We start from the raw sequence: 16808 nt of genomic DNA on the forward strand, positions 1-16808 counted from the left end.
ATGGATAGTTATGTAAACATAGCATGGCAAGCAAAATTCTGAGGACAAACTGTACATAGTGGCAGTAACATCAGTTTTTGCAAATCATACAAGCATATGCATAATTTTCTAGCAGATAGAGTTAGCCTTTACCGCCTTCAGTTTGTACTTGTAACCAAACAAAAACCAATCAGTATCTCCTACAAAAGCTATGGTACAAGTGTATAACCAAAACACAAAACAAACCTACAGACCACTTGCATTCTGAGAACTTAACATGACAACAGGTGAGGATGTTGCATTCATAGAAACCTAATCCCAGAAACATCATTCACGAATTGGTCCAAATCCTAATCCCGTGCGAGATCCAAATCCTAATCCAACTAATTCTCGTCCAGCTCGATCTCCGAACCCTAATCCAACTCGAGCTCCAAACCCTAAGAACTGGAACCATCTTCGAGGGTGTAGGTATTTGGCTTACCTGCTACTGTACCGCGTCTAGTCTTTACCATACTTCGTCGAAGAGCTAATGGGATCCGGTCGGCGGCGGCGGCGACATAGTAGATCCGCAAGGTTCCGGTGGCGAGGTGAGGTAGCAGACCAGGTCGGCGAAGGCGAGGAAGCAGAGCCGCTTCCGGTGGCGAGGTGAGGTAGCAGACCAAGTCGGCGACGGCGAGGAAGCAGAGCCGCTTCCGGTGGGCGTCGTGTGTCGTCGTCATCGAGGTGCGGACTGGCCGGGGCGTCGCACGTCGGCGAGGTGCGGACCCGGCCGGCGCGTCGGGCGTCGTCGAGTGCGGATCCGGCCGGCGCGGTGGGCGTCGAGGAAGAGACAGCCGCGGCGGCGGCTAGGGTTTAGAGGGGGAGAGGGAGAGAGGGAGGGACGAAATGAGGGAGAGAGGTTTCGAGAGGGAGATTTATCTGGAGCCGGCGTTGCGCGACTGGCAGGTGGCCCCAGTAATGAAATTAGAGCGGGAGAGATAAAAAAAATGAAATTAGAGCGGGAGGTTAGCAGCGGGAGAGTGTGGGAGGATATTTGGCTTGCCGCCGAGAGGGAGATGGCTCACTGGCAGGTGGCCCCAGTTTTGAAATTAGAACTAGATAGCTTCAAACAGCATTTTCAAATACTAAACGATTTCAAATTAAAAAGTCATCAACTAGACAATTGTATAACTCATCAAAATGTACAAGTTTCATTTTTGGCATTTCACCGTCTGAGTCTTTTTTAATGATTCAAAATTTGAAATTCAAAATTTGACAATTTGTAACAACAATTTGAGTGAGTAAATGAATTCAAATGGAAAAGTCAATAAAACAAAACTTGCATAACTAGTCAAGATGTACAAATTTTATTTTGGTTAATTCTCCATCCGACTTTGTTTGAACAAATTGAAATTTGAATTTCAAAAAATGACAAGTAGATTCAAGTTTTTTTTACACTAAATGATGTCAAATAAAAAAGGAATGAATACCAAAGTTTTGTAACTCAACAAGCTCTACAAACTTTATTTAGATCATTTTTTCATTTGAGAAAGTGGTTACAATATGCAGTACAAATATGACAAACCCCTAAAATAGCTCCTTACACTATGAGGGTGATGTGTAGGATTTGTGAACAACTTTAGTATTACTTCGTCGGATGAACAAATGACCTAAATAAAGTTTGTCGGTCTCGATGAGTTATACAATATTGTTATTCATGACCTTTTCATTTGAAATTACTTAGTCCCCCAAAATTTTGTTTGAATATGTAACATTCAAAAATTCAAAAGTCAACCCGTCGAAACTAATTCAAATGAACAAATGACCTAAATAAAGTTTGTCGGTCTCGATGAGTTATACAATCTTGTTATTCATCACTTTTTCGTTTGAAATTACTTAGTCCCCCAAAATTGGTATAATCAGTTTTTTTTTCTTAGGAAGACAGTGCCAATCAGTGACCGTTAGATTCTCATAGTGTGCGTCGTGCGACTGGCAGCTGGCCCCAGTAATGAAATTAGAGCGGGAGAGAGAAAAAAAATGAAATTAGAGCGGGAGGTTAGCAGCGGGAGAGGGTGGGAGGATATTTGGCTTGCCGCCGAGAGGGAGATGGCTCACTGGCAGGTGGCCCCAGTTTTGAAATTAGAACTACATAGCTTCAAACAAAGGTCTTGTCGTTTTGTGGCATGCAGGTTTGGGGCATGGTTAATTATTACCAAATAAAGGTTGTTGCAGTAAAATGTTTTTGTTACAGGCTGATGGTGGCTCCTATTCTTCCTCATTTGACTAGCAGTTAGCAGGGAACCAAAAATGCATTATTATACTACTAATCACATGGAAACAGCCATCAGGGATTCTCAGTAAAGATAAAACTGTCCAAAAGAACTAATTTTCTCATTTTTGCTGTCTCGGGTTCACAGCAATCATGTCCATGGTAAAATGTTTTCTCATACACAGTTACCACTCGCCAGCTCAAGCAACCAGGACACGAAACTGTCCAAAGAAAAATCAGGACATGAAGGCCACAGTTTAAAAAAAAATGCAATGTGACAATGACAGCGTCAGAACTCACTCTACCAAACTAGCTCACACCTAAGACAAACCGAGGCACATTAGCCGCTATCACTCAGCTCTCCCTCCTCCAGGAATGGTGACTCTTCCACCTTCCAGTATTGAACCCCAGATGCCTATCTAGATAATTCACTAGCCACCTCGTCATATTTCATTCCTCCAATATTCTTCTTCCGCTGTTCAATATTTTGTGTGTCTCCAGCACCAGCTGAATCTTCTTGACTATTTATTTGAAGCTGCAAGGCCAGATTTCGAAGAAGTGCCTCCCGGTTGAACGGGCGCAGGGCAGTGGCCCAAGCACGCTTCCAGCCACCAAGCTGTTGGCTTCAGTAGACGCTTTTGACAAGCGTAGTTTTCCCAATACCACCCATCCCCCAAACAGATATCACCTTGAAGCTGTGCCTGTCGTTTGGGTGACCAACTAAATCAATAAATTTTTGTTTTTCTGTTGATCGGCCAACAACAACATCTTCAGGGGTGACTACCCTTGTTTTGCTGCGATCAAGCTTCCTTTCAGCTGCTGAGATTGTGTACACAGCATTTTCAGCACGCACACCATATGGTTGTTGCCCCTCTATCTCAGTAGCGGTCACAGGCTTAGCAGAGCACACTTCAGGCTTCTCAACCTAAACATGAGTCAAATAGTTAAAACCTTTATATATTGATGGTTCTCAGTTGTACTGTTAATATGTAAGGATTAAATATCTGATTTTTTAAAAAAAAACAAGATGCATACTTGAGTTTGAAATTCCAAAAATCTCGGATCCTTAAACTTGTGTTAATGAACATCTAGGACGATGCCCTATCCAAGTCTACAGATTTTTGTATTTATTCAGATACTAAGTTATTCAAGCATTTCTTTCAGTAAACCCAACTGATACAATTGGCCAAACTGCACATTAAGTTATTCAAGCATTTCTTTCAGTAAAATCTGATGTAACTAAATCAGTAGTGCAGATGTAAGTAAATATGCTTATAACTAGCAAACTGCACATATTCCAAAACAACGATAGGATTGTGAATCAGTAATTATACCTAAAGTTATGGCAAGTGCTTGAACTGTATGGGGAAAAAAATCATATCAGAGCATTTACATAGAAATAGCATGTTCAGTGCAAACATTTACATACTAAGCAGCTAGGCACAACACAGCTGTGAAGTGTTCCTCACCTTTTGTTAGTTCTAGCAATTTCAGGGTCATCTCCATCTACCTCCTCATCTTCATCTTCAGCGTTTTCATTGCCATTATCACTAAAATATTCCATCACAGTGTCATCTTCCTCCTCCTCTGCATCTATAGAAATGTTGGCTCGCTTCTTGTTTCTTATAAGTTCATGTAAACGACCATCAATTCTAGTATATTTGCCATCCTGATTATTGACCTCAACCTCATCACCCTCACCTTGCTGCACTTCGCCATCACCCTCACCTTGCTGCACTGTATAAGAACAGCAGTCTTCTTGGTAAACGAGGTCACTTTTTTCAGCCACATTATACACGTCCCTATGCTCAAATTTCTGCACTACTCGCCAATTCTTTCCCAAAGCCGTGTCTTCCATGTAGAATACCTTTTTGGATTGAGTTGCCAAAATGTAAGGGTCAGACTTGTACCACAATGACTGAATGTTAATGGATTTGAAATGTCCATCATCTCTGATGCCTGTTGTCTTGCCTACTACTTGATTGTACCAATCACATCCAAAGAGAACCACAGACCGAGTGGCTGGTGCAGTGGCGTTATACTGCAGCTCAATAATCTCATTAAGGACACCATAAAAATCAATTTCAGCATCACCATGAGTACCTAGAGTCATTACACCACTGTTCTGAGTCTGCAAGTATTTCTCACGGTGCACTGTGTTATACCTGACTCCATTGACAATGCAAGCAGACCAAAACCCCACTCGAAGATCAGGAAAACAAGACAAAGTATACAATCCATCAGTAACCTCTTCTGGACGATCTGTACGCTTCTTGGCGATCTGGGTTCAAACAAAGAATACAAGGAGTGAGATGCGGAAATTGATGCTCAAACAAAGAATACTAGCAGTGAGATGCTGAAACAAAGAATACTAGTACTGCAGGACACTTACATGGCTCCTAAACCAGTTAGGAAAACCATTTTCAAGCCTTTTTTCAACATCATGTGGCCCTTCTTGCAATAACTCTGCCCTGTAGATGCTGTCCGAAAAAGCATAACCATCAGCAAAGCTTCACATGCAATTCAGGATAAGACAATTTTGCAAATAAATAAAAACGATACTTACTCCACATATGGCTCAGCTTTTGTACAATTGTTTAGAACATACCAAACTAGTCTGAAATACATCTTATCATCGATGTATGTCCTCCTGTCGGCTCCTACGAGTTTGACACCATGCTTAAAAATTTCAGGGTCACTATCTAATGGTTCATCTACATTGATGGCATCATTACTGTTGAATTTGGTGTCGACATCCGCCATATACCTCGAACAAAATGTCAAGGTGTCACTTGCGCCATAGGCCTCCGCAATTGATCCTTCAGGCCTCGCCCTGTTACTCACAAAATTCTTCAAAGTACCCAATCTCCTCTCTATTGGGTGCATCCATCCATACTGAACAGGGCCTCTAAGCAATGCCTCATCAGGTAGATGCACAGCTAGGTGCACCATGACATCAAAAAAGGCTGGAGGGAAAATTTTCTCAAGCTTGCAAAGGATAACTTGGATTTTCTCCTTTAGTCCTTTCACAACATCTATCTTCAGATTTCTACTACACAATTCTCTGAAAAAGTCCCCAAGCTCCGCAATTGCTTCATACACATCTTGCCTCACCAATCCTCTTAATCCAGCAGGCATGATCTTTTGCAGTAGTACATGGCAACAATGAGTTTTCAGCCGCCCCTGCAACTTGGTACCATCTGCACTTATGAATCTGCCTAGGTTGGCGGCATAACCATGTGGAAACTTCACACCTTTGAGGAACTTGTAGAATCTAGTTCTATTTTCCTTGTTCAATACATAGAAAGCCTCTGGCATCCTACACCCATCTCCATCCTCTCGCAAGTGAAATTTGTGTCTAATGCCCATATCATACAAATCCAACCTTGCATTTTCGGTGTCCTTGTTCTTGCCCTCAATTTTGAGTAATATGCCTAGGAGGGCATCACAAATGTTCTTCTCTATGTGCATAACATCGAGATTGTGTGGCAGCAACAAGTCCTTCCAATATGGTAGCTTCCACAACCCAACTTTGCGACTCCAAATTTTGGGGCTGCTTTTCTCCCCATGCTTCCTTTTCCTGGGTGCGGGTGCGGGATGCTTTCCTGGCCTCACATCTTTCACCTTCTCTAGTTCCGCTTGAACCTCTTTACTACTGAATTTGCCCGGCGCATCCCTGGTTTCACGGCAGCCATCAAAAGCCAAGCTTTTCCGCCACTCATGATCCTTTGGAAGAAAACGACGATGGCCAATGTAAGCAATCTTACCCCTCAGTGCCCGTGACAAAGGATTTTTGTCACAGTGGATACATTCATAATAACCTTTTGTGGTTCGCCCCGACAAGGTGCTCAAGGCTAGATAATCATGTATGCACCACAACACAGCGGCACGAAGATCAAACTTTTTACCGCTAACAGCATCATAAGTGGACACTCCTTTCCAAAGAGCAAGCAATTCTTCAATTAGAGGCTCGAGAAACAAGTCAAAATCTTTTCCAAGAGATGATGGACCCGGGATGAGCAAAGACATAAAATAGTTGGCTGAATTGACACATTCCCATGGTGGTAGGTTCAGAGGTGTCACAAGCACAGGCCACATGCTATATTGAGTGCTCATGTTGCCAAAAGGGTTGAAACCATCTGTAGCTAGGGAAAGCCTCAAGTTCCTTGCATCCGCTGCAAAAGATTGATACTTCCTATCAAAGTCCTTCCATGCCTCCCCATCAGCTGGATGGCTCATTTCATTGGCGACTGGCTTCCTACCCACCTTGTGCCATTGGGCCTCCTCAGCAGTTCGTTTCATGGCAAACATCCTCTTCAGCCTTGGTATAAGTGGAAAGTGCCTCAAGACCTTATGAGGAACCCGCCTGCCACTCTCACCACCTTCCCATCTAGATTCATCACAAACTGGGCATGCTTCTAGGTTGACATAATCCGTGTCAAACACCTCAGACTTACGAAACAAAACACAATTGTTCTTGCACACATGGATTGATTCATATGCAATGCCCAATTCACGAAGATACTTCTTCGCCTCATCATACGACTTTGGAAACTGACACTGAGGGAATGCATCGGACAATAACTTCAACAATGCAGTAAAAAAGTTATTGCCAAGTCGATAGCGAGACTTCATATAGAGAAGTCTCACTAGAAAGGAGAATCTAGAATGCGCTGATCCCGGGCAAAGTGACCGCTTGCCATCGGCAAGAACTTTGGCAAAACTTGGAGTCCCTCCATCTTCCTCTACTGCTATGTACAAATCTGATATCATCTCCGTGACTCCGTGATCATCATCTTGGTCATGATCTTGCTCATCCTCACCCAAATGTATCCCTCCACCATCATCATATTCATCAGGCTGCACCTCCTCCTCTCTGAACTCAGCAACCTGGCCATCTGGAGACTCTCCATGATGAACCCAACGAGTGTACAAAAGTGACATTCCAAAGATGTGTATATGGTCATTCACTTCATGCTGAGGCCGTAAAGTTTGATTAAGACATCTGCGGCAGGGACAATGTATCTCGCTATCTGCAGGGAACTGCCCTCTAACAAATTCCATGAACTGTTCCACTCCGTCCATGTAGGCAGGTGTGAAACGTCTCCCATGAATCCAACTTCGATCCATCTGTTTTAGCATACATGTGCAAAATTAGAGGCAAAATACTATAACGGAACCTCAAATACAACTTAACAGAAAATGATTTACTAATTAACATACTGAAAAAGTAGTAACTGGTCATATCATTTGGGCCCCTAAATCCTTACTGGATGAATGCACATCATTACCAGAAGTGACACTAGTCCAATCTACCGAACCCTAGAATCTTGAAACAGCACAGTAACAGCATACACTACTAGCACAAGGAGAAAAGGAAAAAGCTAGAGATATTTGGTCAAAGAAGTCACCTTGCCGCCGCCGTCAACCGGGGAAGCCGCCGCGGGGACACTGCCGCGCTGCCGCCGTTGTGCGCCCGCCGGGGATGCCGCTGTGCTCCCTACGCCGTGCGCCGGTGGCACTACCGCGGTCCCGCTGCTGTTCGCTGGGGACAACGCCCGTGCACCGGGGAAAACGCCGCGGATCCGCCGCCGTGCGCCGTGGACGCCGCCGCTGTGCGCCCGACTTGACACGCCGGCGCCGCAAGATTTGATTTGTGTCTGTAGGGTTCGATGGCGCAGTGGAGAACATATGGAAACCATTCGCTAATTAAACAAATAAAAAATATAAGTCTCCTTTCACAAGAACGTTCAATGGCGCAGTGGTAACGCTTTCTCTTGGCTTCCGTCTGGTATGCGGTTCGAATCTTGGGAAACACAGGTGCATGTTTTTTGCCGATTAAACCTGAGACCGTTCCATGGCCCGCTGTTGTTGCTAGGCCGCGAAGGAAAAAAAGATGATTGCCGGAGATCCGAAGACAGCCGGCCCAATAGATACGCAAAGGCCCAGAGGGATCGTAGGGGCCGACGTTGACGTGGAGAGCCACCTGGTCGTGGGACCGTGCCGGAGTAGAGGGCCCGCATGGACATGGGACCCACCGGTTCTGTCAAGTGGGACCCACGTCGCCACGTGGACAAGATGGGACCCGCCGGTTCTGTCAGGCGGGACCACGGTGCATCTATGACGAATCGTTTGTGCCTTCTATGACGCTCGTCTTCATTTCGTCATTATTTTCAAGCGGGTTGGCTGTGTCACTCGTCATCTGCGACGAAGTAATAAATTTCGTCACTAAAAATAATGTTCAATGACGAATTGCAGAAACGTCACTATCAAATCGTCATAGAAAATCACATTTGTACTAGTGATTGTCACGTGTTGATGACGCAATTGATTCCAATTGCACTTAGATGTATTCTACTAGCTAATGTTCGAGCAACAATCATAAAGCTATGCACATTTCTCAACACAATTTCTCAGAAGGCAATCGATCTATTGAGTTTAAGCATGCTACAAGAGGATGTTGTCTAAAGTTTAGTCAGTCTTGAAATGATATTTCCTCCATCATTCTTCAATATTATGACGCATCTTCTAGTTCACCTGGTCAAAGAGATTGGTATTCTCGGTCCTGTTTTCCTTCATAATATTTTCCCTTTTGAATGATACTTTGCAGTACTAAAGAAATACGTTCGTAATCGGGCTCGTCCAGAAGGAAGCATTGCGAAGGGTTACGTCACAGAGGAGGTCATTGAATTTTGTGTTGACTATGTGGAAGAACTCTTCCCAATTGGGATTCCAGTATCACGTCATGAGGGGCGGCTGATTGGAAAGGGCACACATGGAAGAAAATCAGTAAATGCCACAGATCATGCCACGTTGAGCAAAGCACTTCTTACAGTTCTGCAACAATCAGCCTTGGTGGCTCCATACATGGAGGAGCACATGCAAATTGTGCGAAGTATATACCCTTTGAAGTCTGAGACATGGATTACAAAACATTATAACGATACATTCGCCACCTGGTTGCAGAAGGAAGTCATGGCCAACGATCAAATTCATGAGCAGCTAGCTTGGCTGGCCAGGGTTCCAGTAAATTCAATCCTGATGTACCAAGGATATGAAATTAATGGTTACACATTTTATACAAGAACCCAAGATAACAAGAGCACCAATCAAAATAGTGGTGTCCGTATAGATGCCACCGACTCTAGTGGCCAAACGAACTCATATTTTGGTTACATTGAAGAGATCTGGGAACTCGACTATGGGCCGTTGAAGATACCTCTATTTCGTTGTCAATGGGTTAAACTCACAGGAAAAGGTGTCGATATCGACGAGTACGGAATGACAACAGTAGACCTCAAAGAGCTTGGCTATCGAGACAAACCATTCGTCCTAGCTAAAGATGTCACTCAAGTTTTCTATGTGCAGGACATGTCTAGCAAAACGAGAAAGGACAAGTCCAGGAATAAATCAAGTTTTGTAGGTGCCGGAGATGAGGCAAAGCGCCATATTGTTCTGGCAGGAAAAAGAAAATTTGTGGGAGTCGACGATGTCACAGATGAAGAAGGATACAATAAGGTTGAAGATATGACTCCGCTCGCAGTGGAGGTTGACACAAGTATTCTTTTAGCCGAAGAGGAGGCTCCGTACGCACGTCATGATCATAATGAAGGGACGATTGTAAAGCGAACCATCGTTAATATTCCCTTAGTTGAATGATTATGTCTTGTAATATTTTCTGTGAACATTATTAGATTTCTTATGCAATGAATTGATTTATTGGACAATTAAATAATTTATTATGTAATTATTTGATTTATTATGCAATTAAAATGATTAGTTATGCACCTAAATGAATTATCATGTAGTATTTAGAATTATTTTGCATTTAAATAATTTATTATGCAATTATTTGATTTATTATATAATTAAAATAATTAGTTATGCACCTAAATGATTTATTATGTAGTAATTAAAATTATTGTACATTTAAATGATTTATTATTGTGCACCTAAAACCATAGTTAATATTTTCTTAGTTGAATGATTTACTAGTCAGTTAATAAATTTATTGAGCAAATAACAAATTTATTAGACAATTATTTTAACTATTAGACAATTATTTAAATTATTAGATAATTATCAGATTTTCTAGGCAATTATCAGATTTATTATGCAAATATCAGATTTATTACGAATTATGAGGCAATTAATAGATTTACAAGAGAAAAAGAAATGGGAAAAGAAAAGATAACCTTTGGTACCGGTTGGAAAATCCAACCGGTACCTTAGGGTCTTATTTGGGTAAAAAAAAAGTGGGGCATCGCGCGGGAGTTGAACCGTGGCCGCGAGTTACCATTGAGATACTGACAAATTCCGTTCAAAGGGGGTCAAAGAAGAGTGAAAAGTGAACTTCAAAAGCCCTAAGGTACCGGTTTTGTTAATCCACCCGGTACCATAGGGGCTTTTCATTTCCCGCCCGTTGGGCCCTAAGGCACCGGGTGTGCGGAGAACCGGTACCTAAGGCCTCGCCTAAGGCACCGGTTGGAGATACAACCGGTACCTAAGGCCTACATAGGTACCGGCTGAATTTTTGACCCAATACCCTTGGCCAGGGGTATAAGTCTGTTGCCTTCTTCCTCCCAATTCTCCACTACTCCTCAATTCCTCCGGTCGACCGCCGCCACCCTCCATCTCCGCGCGTGCACCGCCGACCTCCCTGACCCCTCCACCGGCTTTGCAGCTCGATCCCGAAGTTCCCCATGGAGTCCAGAGGCCCGGAGGACCCCTGCATCGACCCGTCCACGAGCACCACGCACGGGATTTTCCCCGGAACTCCGCGCCGGTGAGTTCTATGCGCCGCCGCGATTACTCGCCGCTGGCAATCCCCCGGCCACGCTGACCCCTTGTACACATCCACAGCAACACACTGCATCGATTCGGGGAGACCGGAGGCCCGGAGCAAGCCCTGCAGCGCCCCTTCCCCGAGCTCAGCACCATCCTCGCCGCTGGAGCTCACCGCCAACCCTGCTGCGTCACGCCCCGGCTGTTTCAAGCCTCGGTGAGCACCCTCTAGTCCCCGCCATGCTTTTACGCAATATTGCTTTAGCTCGTAGCGCACCCCAGCAGCCTGCACGCCACGGGCCGGCGAACCCCGCCGCGCAGGGCCGTCGCCATCGTAGCACACGCCGCCACGGACCTCCCCGAGGCCCGCAAAGGCCTCAAGTGGACTACACATGTCGCGTAGTCCCTTCCCGACCCAAACCCCAGCTCGATTCACCCCGGAAACGCCGAGTTCGAACAACTCCGGCCGTGCTCCGCCGCGGAGCAAGGCCGCCGGCGAGCCCCGCCGCTGCCCCGCGCGCCCAGTCGATCCCAGCCGCCCGATCCTCAGCCCACGGACGAGATTAGATCACATCCGGATCTAATTTGAGCCGCGGGATCGTGATCCAACGGATCAGATCCGCGCGTACCCCTTCGGCCTAGACATTTTGCTAAAGAGCCCCTGCACTTTCTGAGTATCAACCCGCGCTCCTGTCCTATTCAAAAGTATTTGCAGTTCAGCCCAAAATCTTGCACGGACCCCCCTGAACTTTCCAGTAATAGAACCCACCGTCCAGCCCTTGTAGTTTTGCGAGTTAGACCCTAGATCTATGCGTTATTTACGTTTAGGTCCTCAGTTTTTGCAAAAAACCCCCAGATTCTCTGTTTTTCTTACAGTTAAGCCCCTAGGTCTTGTTTTAAGCCTAGTTTTCGCGTTCTAGCTCCATTTTAGGCGTTCTTTATGTCCACACGATCGTTGTAACGCGTAGAATAGTTCTAGCATAGTTTTGGTTGCTGTTTTCATGTATTGTTGTATTGTTTCTTAGTTTTTGCTATTGTTTGCATGTATGTTTATGTTGTGTATTGTTTTTGGCCATGTGTTCGTGAGTAGACATTGATCCATCTGAGTAGCCCTAGTACCAGTACTCGGAGCAGCCATCTTCTGAGCAATTTGAGCAGCAAGAGCAGTTTGAGGAAGGCAAGTATTTATGTATTTACTGTACGCCTATAAGGACTTTCCTAGCCACTTTATATCCTTTATATATAGTGTATAATTTAGTTATAGAATTTAGTTATTAGAGAGACTTTATTTAATCATGTATTTAAATAGAGAGTGAATAATGGTTGTATTTATGTATTTATCATGTATTTCTGTAACTCATGTATTTATCATGTAACTCGTGTAACGACGACGAGTAATTTCGTATTCGCTCTCTAACTCGCAACCCCGTTCCACGACACACACACACACACATACCTGTCTAATACACTCTAACACACACACACTCACACTAACACACACAGACACACACACACACTCACTAACTCTCTCTCTTTCTTTGTCCCTCTAACATACACACACACTCTCTCTCTCTAACACGCATATTCGTTCAAAGAATTGAATTCTCCTGCTTCATTTAAGGATGGACACATACTCTAACACATTTTTACAGTTTCAGTTAAGGATGGACCCCTTCGGTGATGAGCAGGCTGCCGGGCAATACGTGTTGGACGCAATAAACGAAGATACGAGGGCTAACACCACCCAGCCAATCGCTGAAGAAGATGCTCGGACAGCTGTTTCGTTCCTGAATATGTCTGGAGATGCCGATGAAGAAGATGATGACTTTGCGCCGCCGCCCAATCAACAGCAGCATGTTCCAGTATGAATCTAAAAACTATATGCATGGTGACTTCGGTAGATTAGTTTTGCGATTAACATATCTTTTCTGTAATTTAGTCGACCTCCGCATCGACTTCGTTGAGCCAGTCAAAAGGGAGACGCCGGCCAACCAAGAAAATGGAGGGAAGACAGGTCATCAGAGAAGTGGACGCAGAGGGCTGTCCAAGTGCTCCAGAGGATGCTAGCACAAAATTTGTCAACCAATGTGGGGTTATTGTTTGGGCAAGAATTCCGATCACCACAAGACTATGGAAAACGACCAAATCCGAAGAACAGCAACACGCCGTGCCTGCACATCATAAGGAAATGTTATGGGCAGAACTCAAGGATATGTTCACTCTTTCTGAAGGAGTTGACCAAGAACTTGTGAAGAAATGTGCCTTGAGAAAGATGGCCCTTGCCTTTGCAACTTTCAAGAAGAAGTTGTACACCAATTACATCAAGAAGGATAAGGAGCCGAACTGGGACGATCTTCCTCAGGCTAAACCATACTGGGAGGAGTTCAAACAATACAAACTATCAGAGGAAGCCCAAAAAAAATCCGAACAAGCCAAGGTGAATGCAGCAAATAAGAAGTACAGCCACCACCTTAGGGCTGGCGGGTACAAGAAGTCAGTTAAAAAATGGCAGAAGATGGAGCAGGACCTTATAGATAGAGGCATCAGGCCGACGACTTTGGATTGGCCGGATAGATCCAAGTGGTGATTATTTGCTAATGGCGTGACACTAAACCAGTTGGATGGAAGCTTGGTCGTGCCCGAGCATATGCAAGAAGTGTCCCGCGATCTAGTCGCTGCAATAGATGAGACTCAACAAGGAACATTCCATCCTCAAAGGGAGAATGATGAGCTGACAAGGGCATTAAAGAATCCGGAACACCCTGGACGAGCCCGCGGCATCGGCGTGGTCCCATGGAAAGTTGCTTGGGCCGGAGATCCCTCTTACAAGACTCACCGAAAGAGCAAATCCGAACAAGAAGAGAAACTTCGTGCCATAGAAGAAAAGATGAACAAGAAGGTTGCGTCCTTGGAATCTCAGATGGACGCCAGGGTCAATGAGGCGGTGCAGCTAGCTCTGAGCCAAAGGGGCACTGCTGGGTCGCACTCGGATGTTGTGATAAGCCCGGCCTCTCGGCGACGCAGCAGCTGTGCATCCACGGCGGCGCCCGACGTACAAGCGGAACAGCAACCCCAGATTGAGCCAACGGCGGTAGATGACCAGAGGTATCCAGTGGATGATGTCACCATGCCGACACCGTGCGAGCTTCATGTGCGAGCAAGAAATATATCCATTCATGTCGCATACGGGTCAGCCCTGCCCCTGAATCCTTCTACTACAATTCATGGAAGGACGATACCTCCTGGCTACACCTCCATCACAGTCGAGCAGATAGTTGGAAACAATGAGGATCTTGAGCTCGACTTCGTTGGAGGGGATGGAGAGAAGATATTGGGAGATGCACAACACGGGGTCGTTCTATGGCGCAAGGCCGACATCAAACTTACTGCAAGCACAACGGCTCCCGTGCAGACCGATCGCCCGTCTCCGCGGCCTACCTCACCGCCGTCCCCACTACCACCTCCTTCACCACCGTCTCCGCCGGCGCAAAGGGCCACGAGTACTCCAACTCCTCCTACACTAGAAAAGGGAAAGAAAAAGACAGCATCCCTCCCAGCGGCTGGACCCTCAAAGAAGAAGCAGAAAATGGTCGAAAGACAATTAACCTACGAGAAAACCGCTGAGTTGGAAGAGGAGACTGCTCGATATATAAAAGAACAATTGAAGCCTAAAGTCCCCCCGCCGAGGGAAAAGGTACCTCTAGAACTAGGGAAAAAGCTTCTCGCAAACCTAGACAACCCACCAAAACCGAAAAGCTTACCCTCGCACTATGATCGTACTCTAACAAAGGCACACAAGGTGAGAAATCTGAAGAAAAAATGTGGCAAGACCATTCCTCAGCTTGGCACACAACAAAAAGAACTCGAGCCCCTCCGGGTGACAGGGTTGCCACTCCTACACCCGACGGACGTACAACTCCAGGCGGACCTACATGCCGCAATATTTCTTTCTGAAACTGGATTAACGCTAGAGGAGGCAACGGGGCATGTGGAGGCAAAAATCCCTGTCGCTCGCACTATTACTCCATTCCAGCATGGAAAACCGTTTGTCACTGAGGAAGAGGAGAAAAGTCTAGGCACGCAGATGTTCAATTTGCATAGATGGTACCTGCGAATGGCGAAAGACGAAGGGAAAATGTTTGGAGTCAAGTATCGTGACCATGATTTCTTCCGAGGGGAGGACGACTTCTGGGTGTACTTCCAAAATTTATATCACATTTACCATCGACAAGCCCTCGACGCATCTATCATCACCATTTGGGTTTTGTAAATATCACTTACCTCTACATTAATACTTTTTGTTAACAAGAATATAATTATATGTGTGCATTATAAAATTTCTATTGCATCGTTTAGACAGGAGATCCAAAGAAGCCGAAAACATGGATGGCACCATCAGATCGGCTTCATGTCTCCTTTGCTAGTCAACCAGAAATTGATCAACGAAAGTTACAAGGAAACGTGCGAAAACATGTACGATTCGTTGACGAGGCAAAGTTACAAATCCTATACATTCATACCATACAACTTTGGGTAAGTCTTGATCGACTCAAACCTCTGTTATATTACTAAATAAATACTAAGTTGTCTAATATATTTATGTATATATCCTATCTATATCTGCAGTTATCATTGGATTTTACTCATACTTTCCGTAGAGACCGGCAATCTTATAGTCTTTGACTCAATGAGAAATCCAAAGTCCGCAATCCAACATATCATAGACCCCTTGAACAGGTAAGTTCAGTTTGCACAATCAAATCTTTTTTCTGTTAATAACAATTCCTGAATATCAAACTTAACTTTGAGCGCAGGGTTTGGAAAAAATTTGTGAAAAATAACAAAGGACGTGGTCAATGGAGGCCCGAACTGAACGTTAACATGGATTATCTGGTATGTTCATTCATAAAGATTTGTCTAGTTAAGTATATAATCTCAAATTGTTCTAAATTGAGTAATTTATTTGTTTCTCCTTAAGTGTGCGAGACAACAACAAGGAACTGATTGGTGCGGGTACTACGTATGCGACTACTTGCACATCATGACTCCATGCGAGAAGGCTACTGATGAAGAAACGAGAGTACGTCCAAACCGTTCACTAGTATATTTTCATAATTGTACTAAAGCACATAATGTTAATGCTTTTTTCCTAAATGATAGATGTCTCAAATGGGGGATGAATGTTACTCTACTGATCGGATCAACGCCGTGTGCGAGCAGCTCGTCGGATTCATTTTGAACGAGATCTTGGATCCTAGAGGCGAGTTCTACCACGACGGTCACATCTATAGAGGACTTCCATCGACATCCTGAGGGGACTATTAGTTGGACGGCTAACATGACTTGTACATTTGTAAATATTTTTAAACATTATGCCTTGATGTTTGTAAATTTGTAAATATATTAGTTCATCTAATTAGCTTAATTATATGCTCGCATTTCACTTTTAGTTAGTTTCAAATATTCTCTGAAAACGAACACAAACAACCAATGAACGTAGAGTACTGTAGAGCTTGAGTGCGTTTAGCAATTATAAAAGAATAAACAGTAATAAATATAACAAAGAAAACTGGATTTGAGAAAAAAAGAAAAAGGTCATTGGTACCGGTTGGAAATACCAACCGGTACCAAAGGGGCTGCCACCTTACGTCAGCGTGGAAGCCTCTTTGGTACCGGCTGGTATTTCCAACCGGTACCAATGGAAGCCTAAGGCACCGGTTGAAAAACCCGGTGTCTTAAATAGAGGCCAATGGTCGCGGTTGCGGGGCACTAGTTGGGAAACCGGTGCCTTTAGCCT

The 16808-nt window shown here is 44.5% G+C and overlaps 2 protein-coding genes across 2 annotated transcripts; both read right to left on the minus strand.

Moving 5' to 3' along the window:
- Positions 1-3434: 3434 nt before the first annotated feature.
- On the minus strand, positions 3435-4803 carry LOC120700985. Its single transcript, XM_039985164.1, has 4 exons — positions 4794-4803; positions 4620-4707; positions 3697-4508; positions 3435-3513 (listed from the first exon to the last, which is right to left on the minus strand). Exons 3-4 carry the CDS (start codon positions 4338-4340, stop codon positions 3435-3437), a joined length of 723 nt encoding a protein of 240 aa, XP_039841098.1. The 5' UTR covers positions 4341-4508; positions 4620-4707; positions 4794-4803.
- A 1053-nt stretch (positions 4804-5856) lies between these two features.
- On the minus strand, positions 5857-7312 carry LOC120700986. Its single transcript, XM_039985165.1, has 2 exons — positions 6136-7312; positions 5857-5903 (listed from the first exon to the last, which is right to left on the minus strand). The coding sequence occupies exons 1-2, from the start codon at positions 7310-7312 to the stop codon at positions 5857-5859; spliced, it is 1224 nt and encodes a 407-aa protein (XP_039841099.1).
- Positions 7313-16808: the final 9496 nt, after the last annotated feature.

Source organism: Panicum virgatum, chromosome 3K (genome assembly GCF_016808335.1).
Source record: "Panicum virgatum strain AP13 chromosome 3K, P.virgatum_v5, whole genome shotgun sequence".
Classification (NCBI taxonomy): domain Eukaryota; kingdom Viridiplantae; phylum Streptophyta; class Magnoliopsida; order Poales; family Poaceae; genus Panicum; species Panicum virgatum.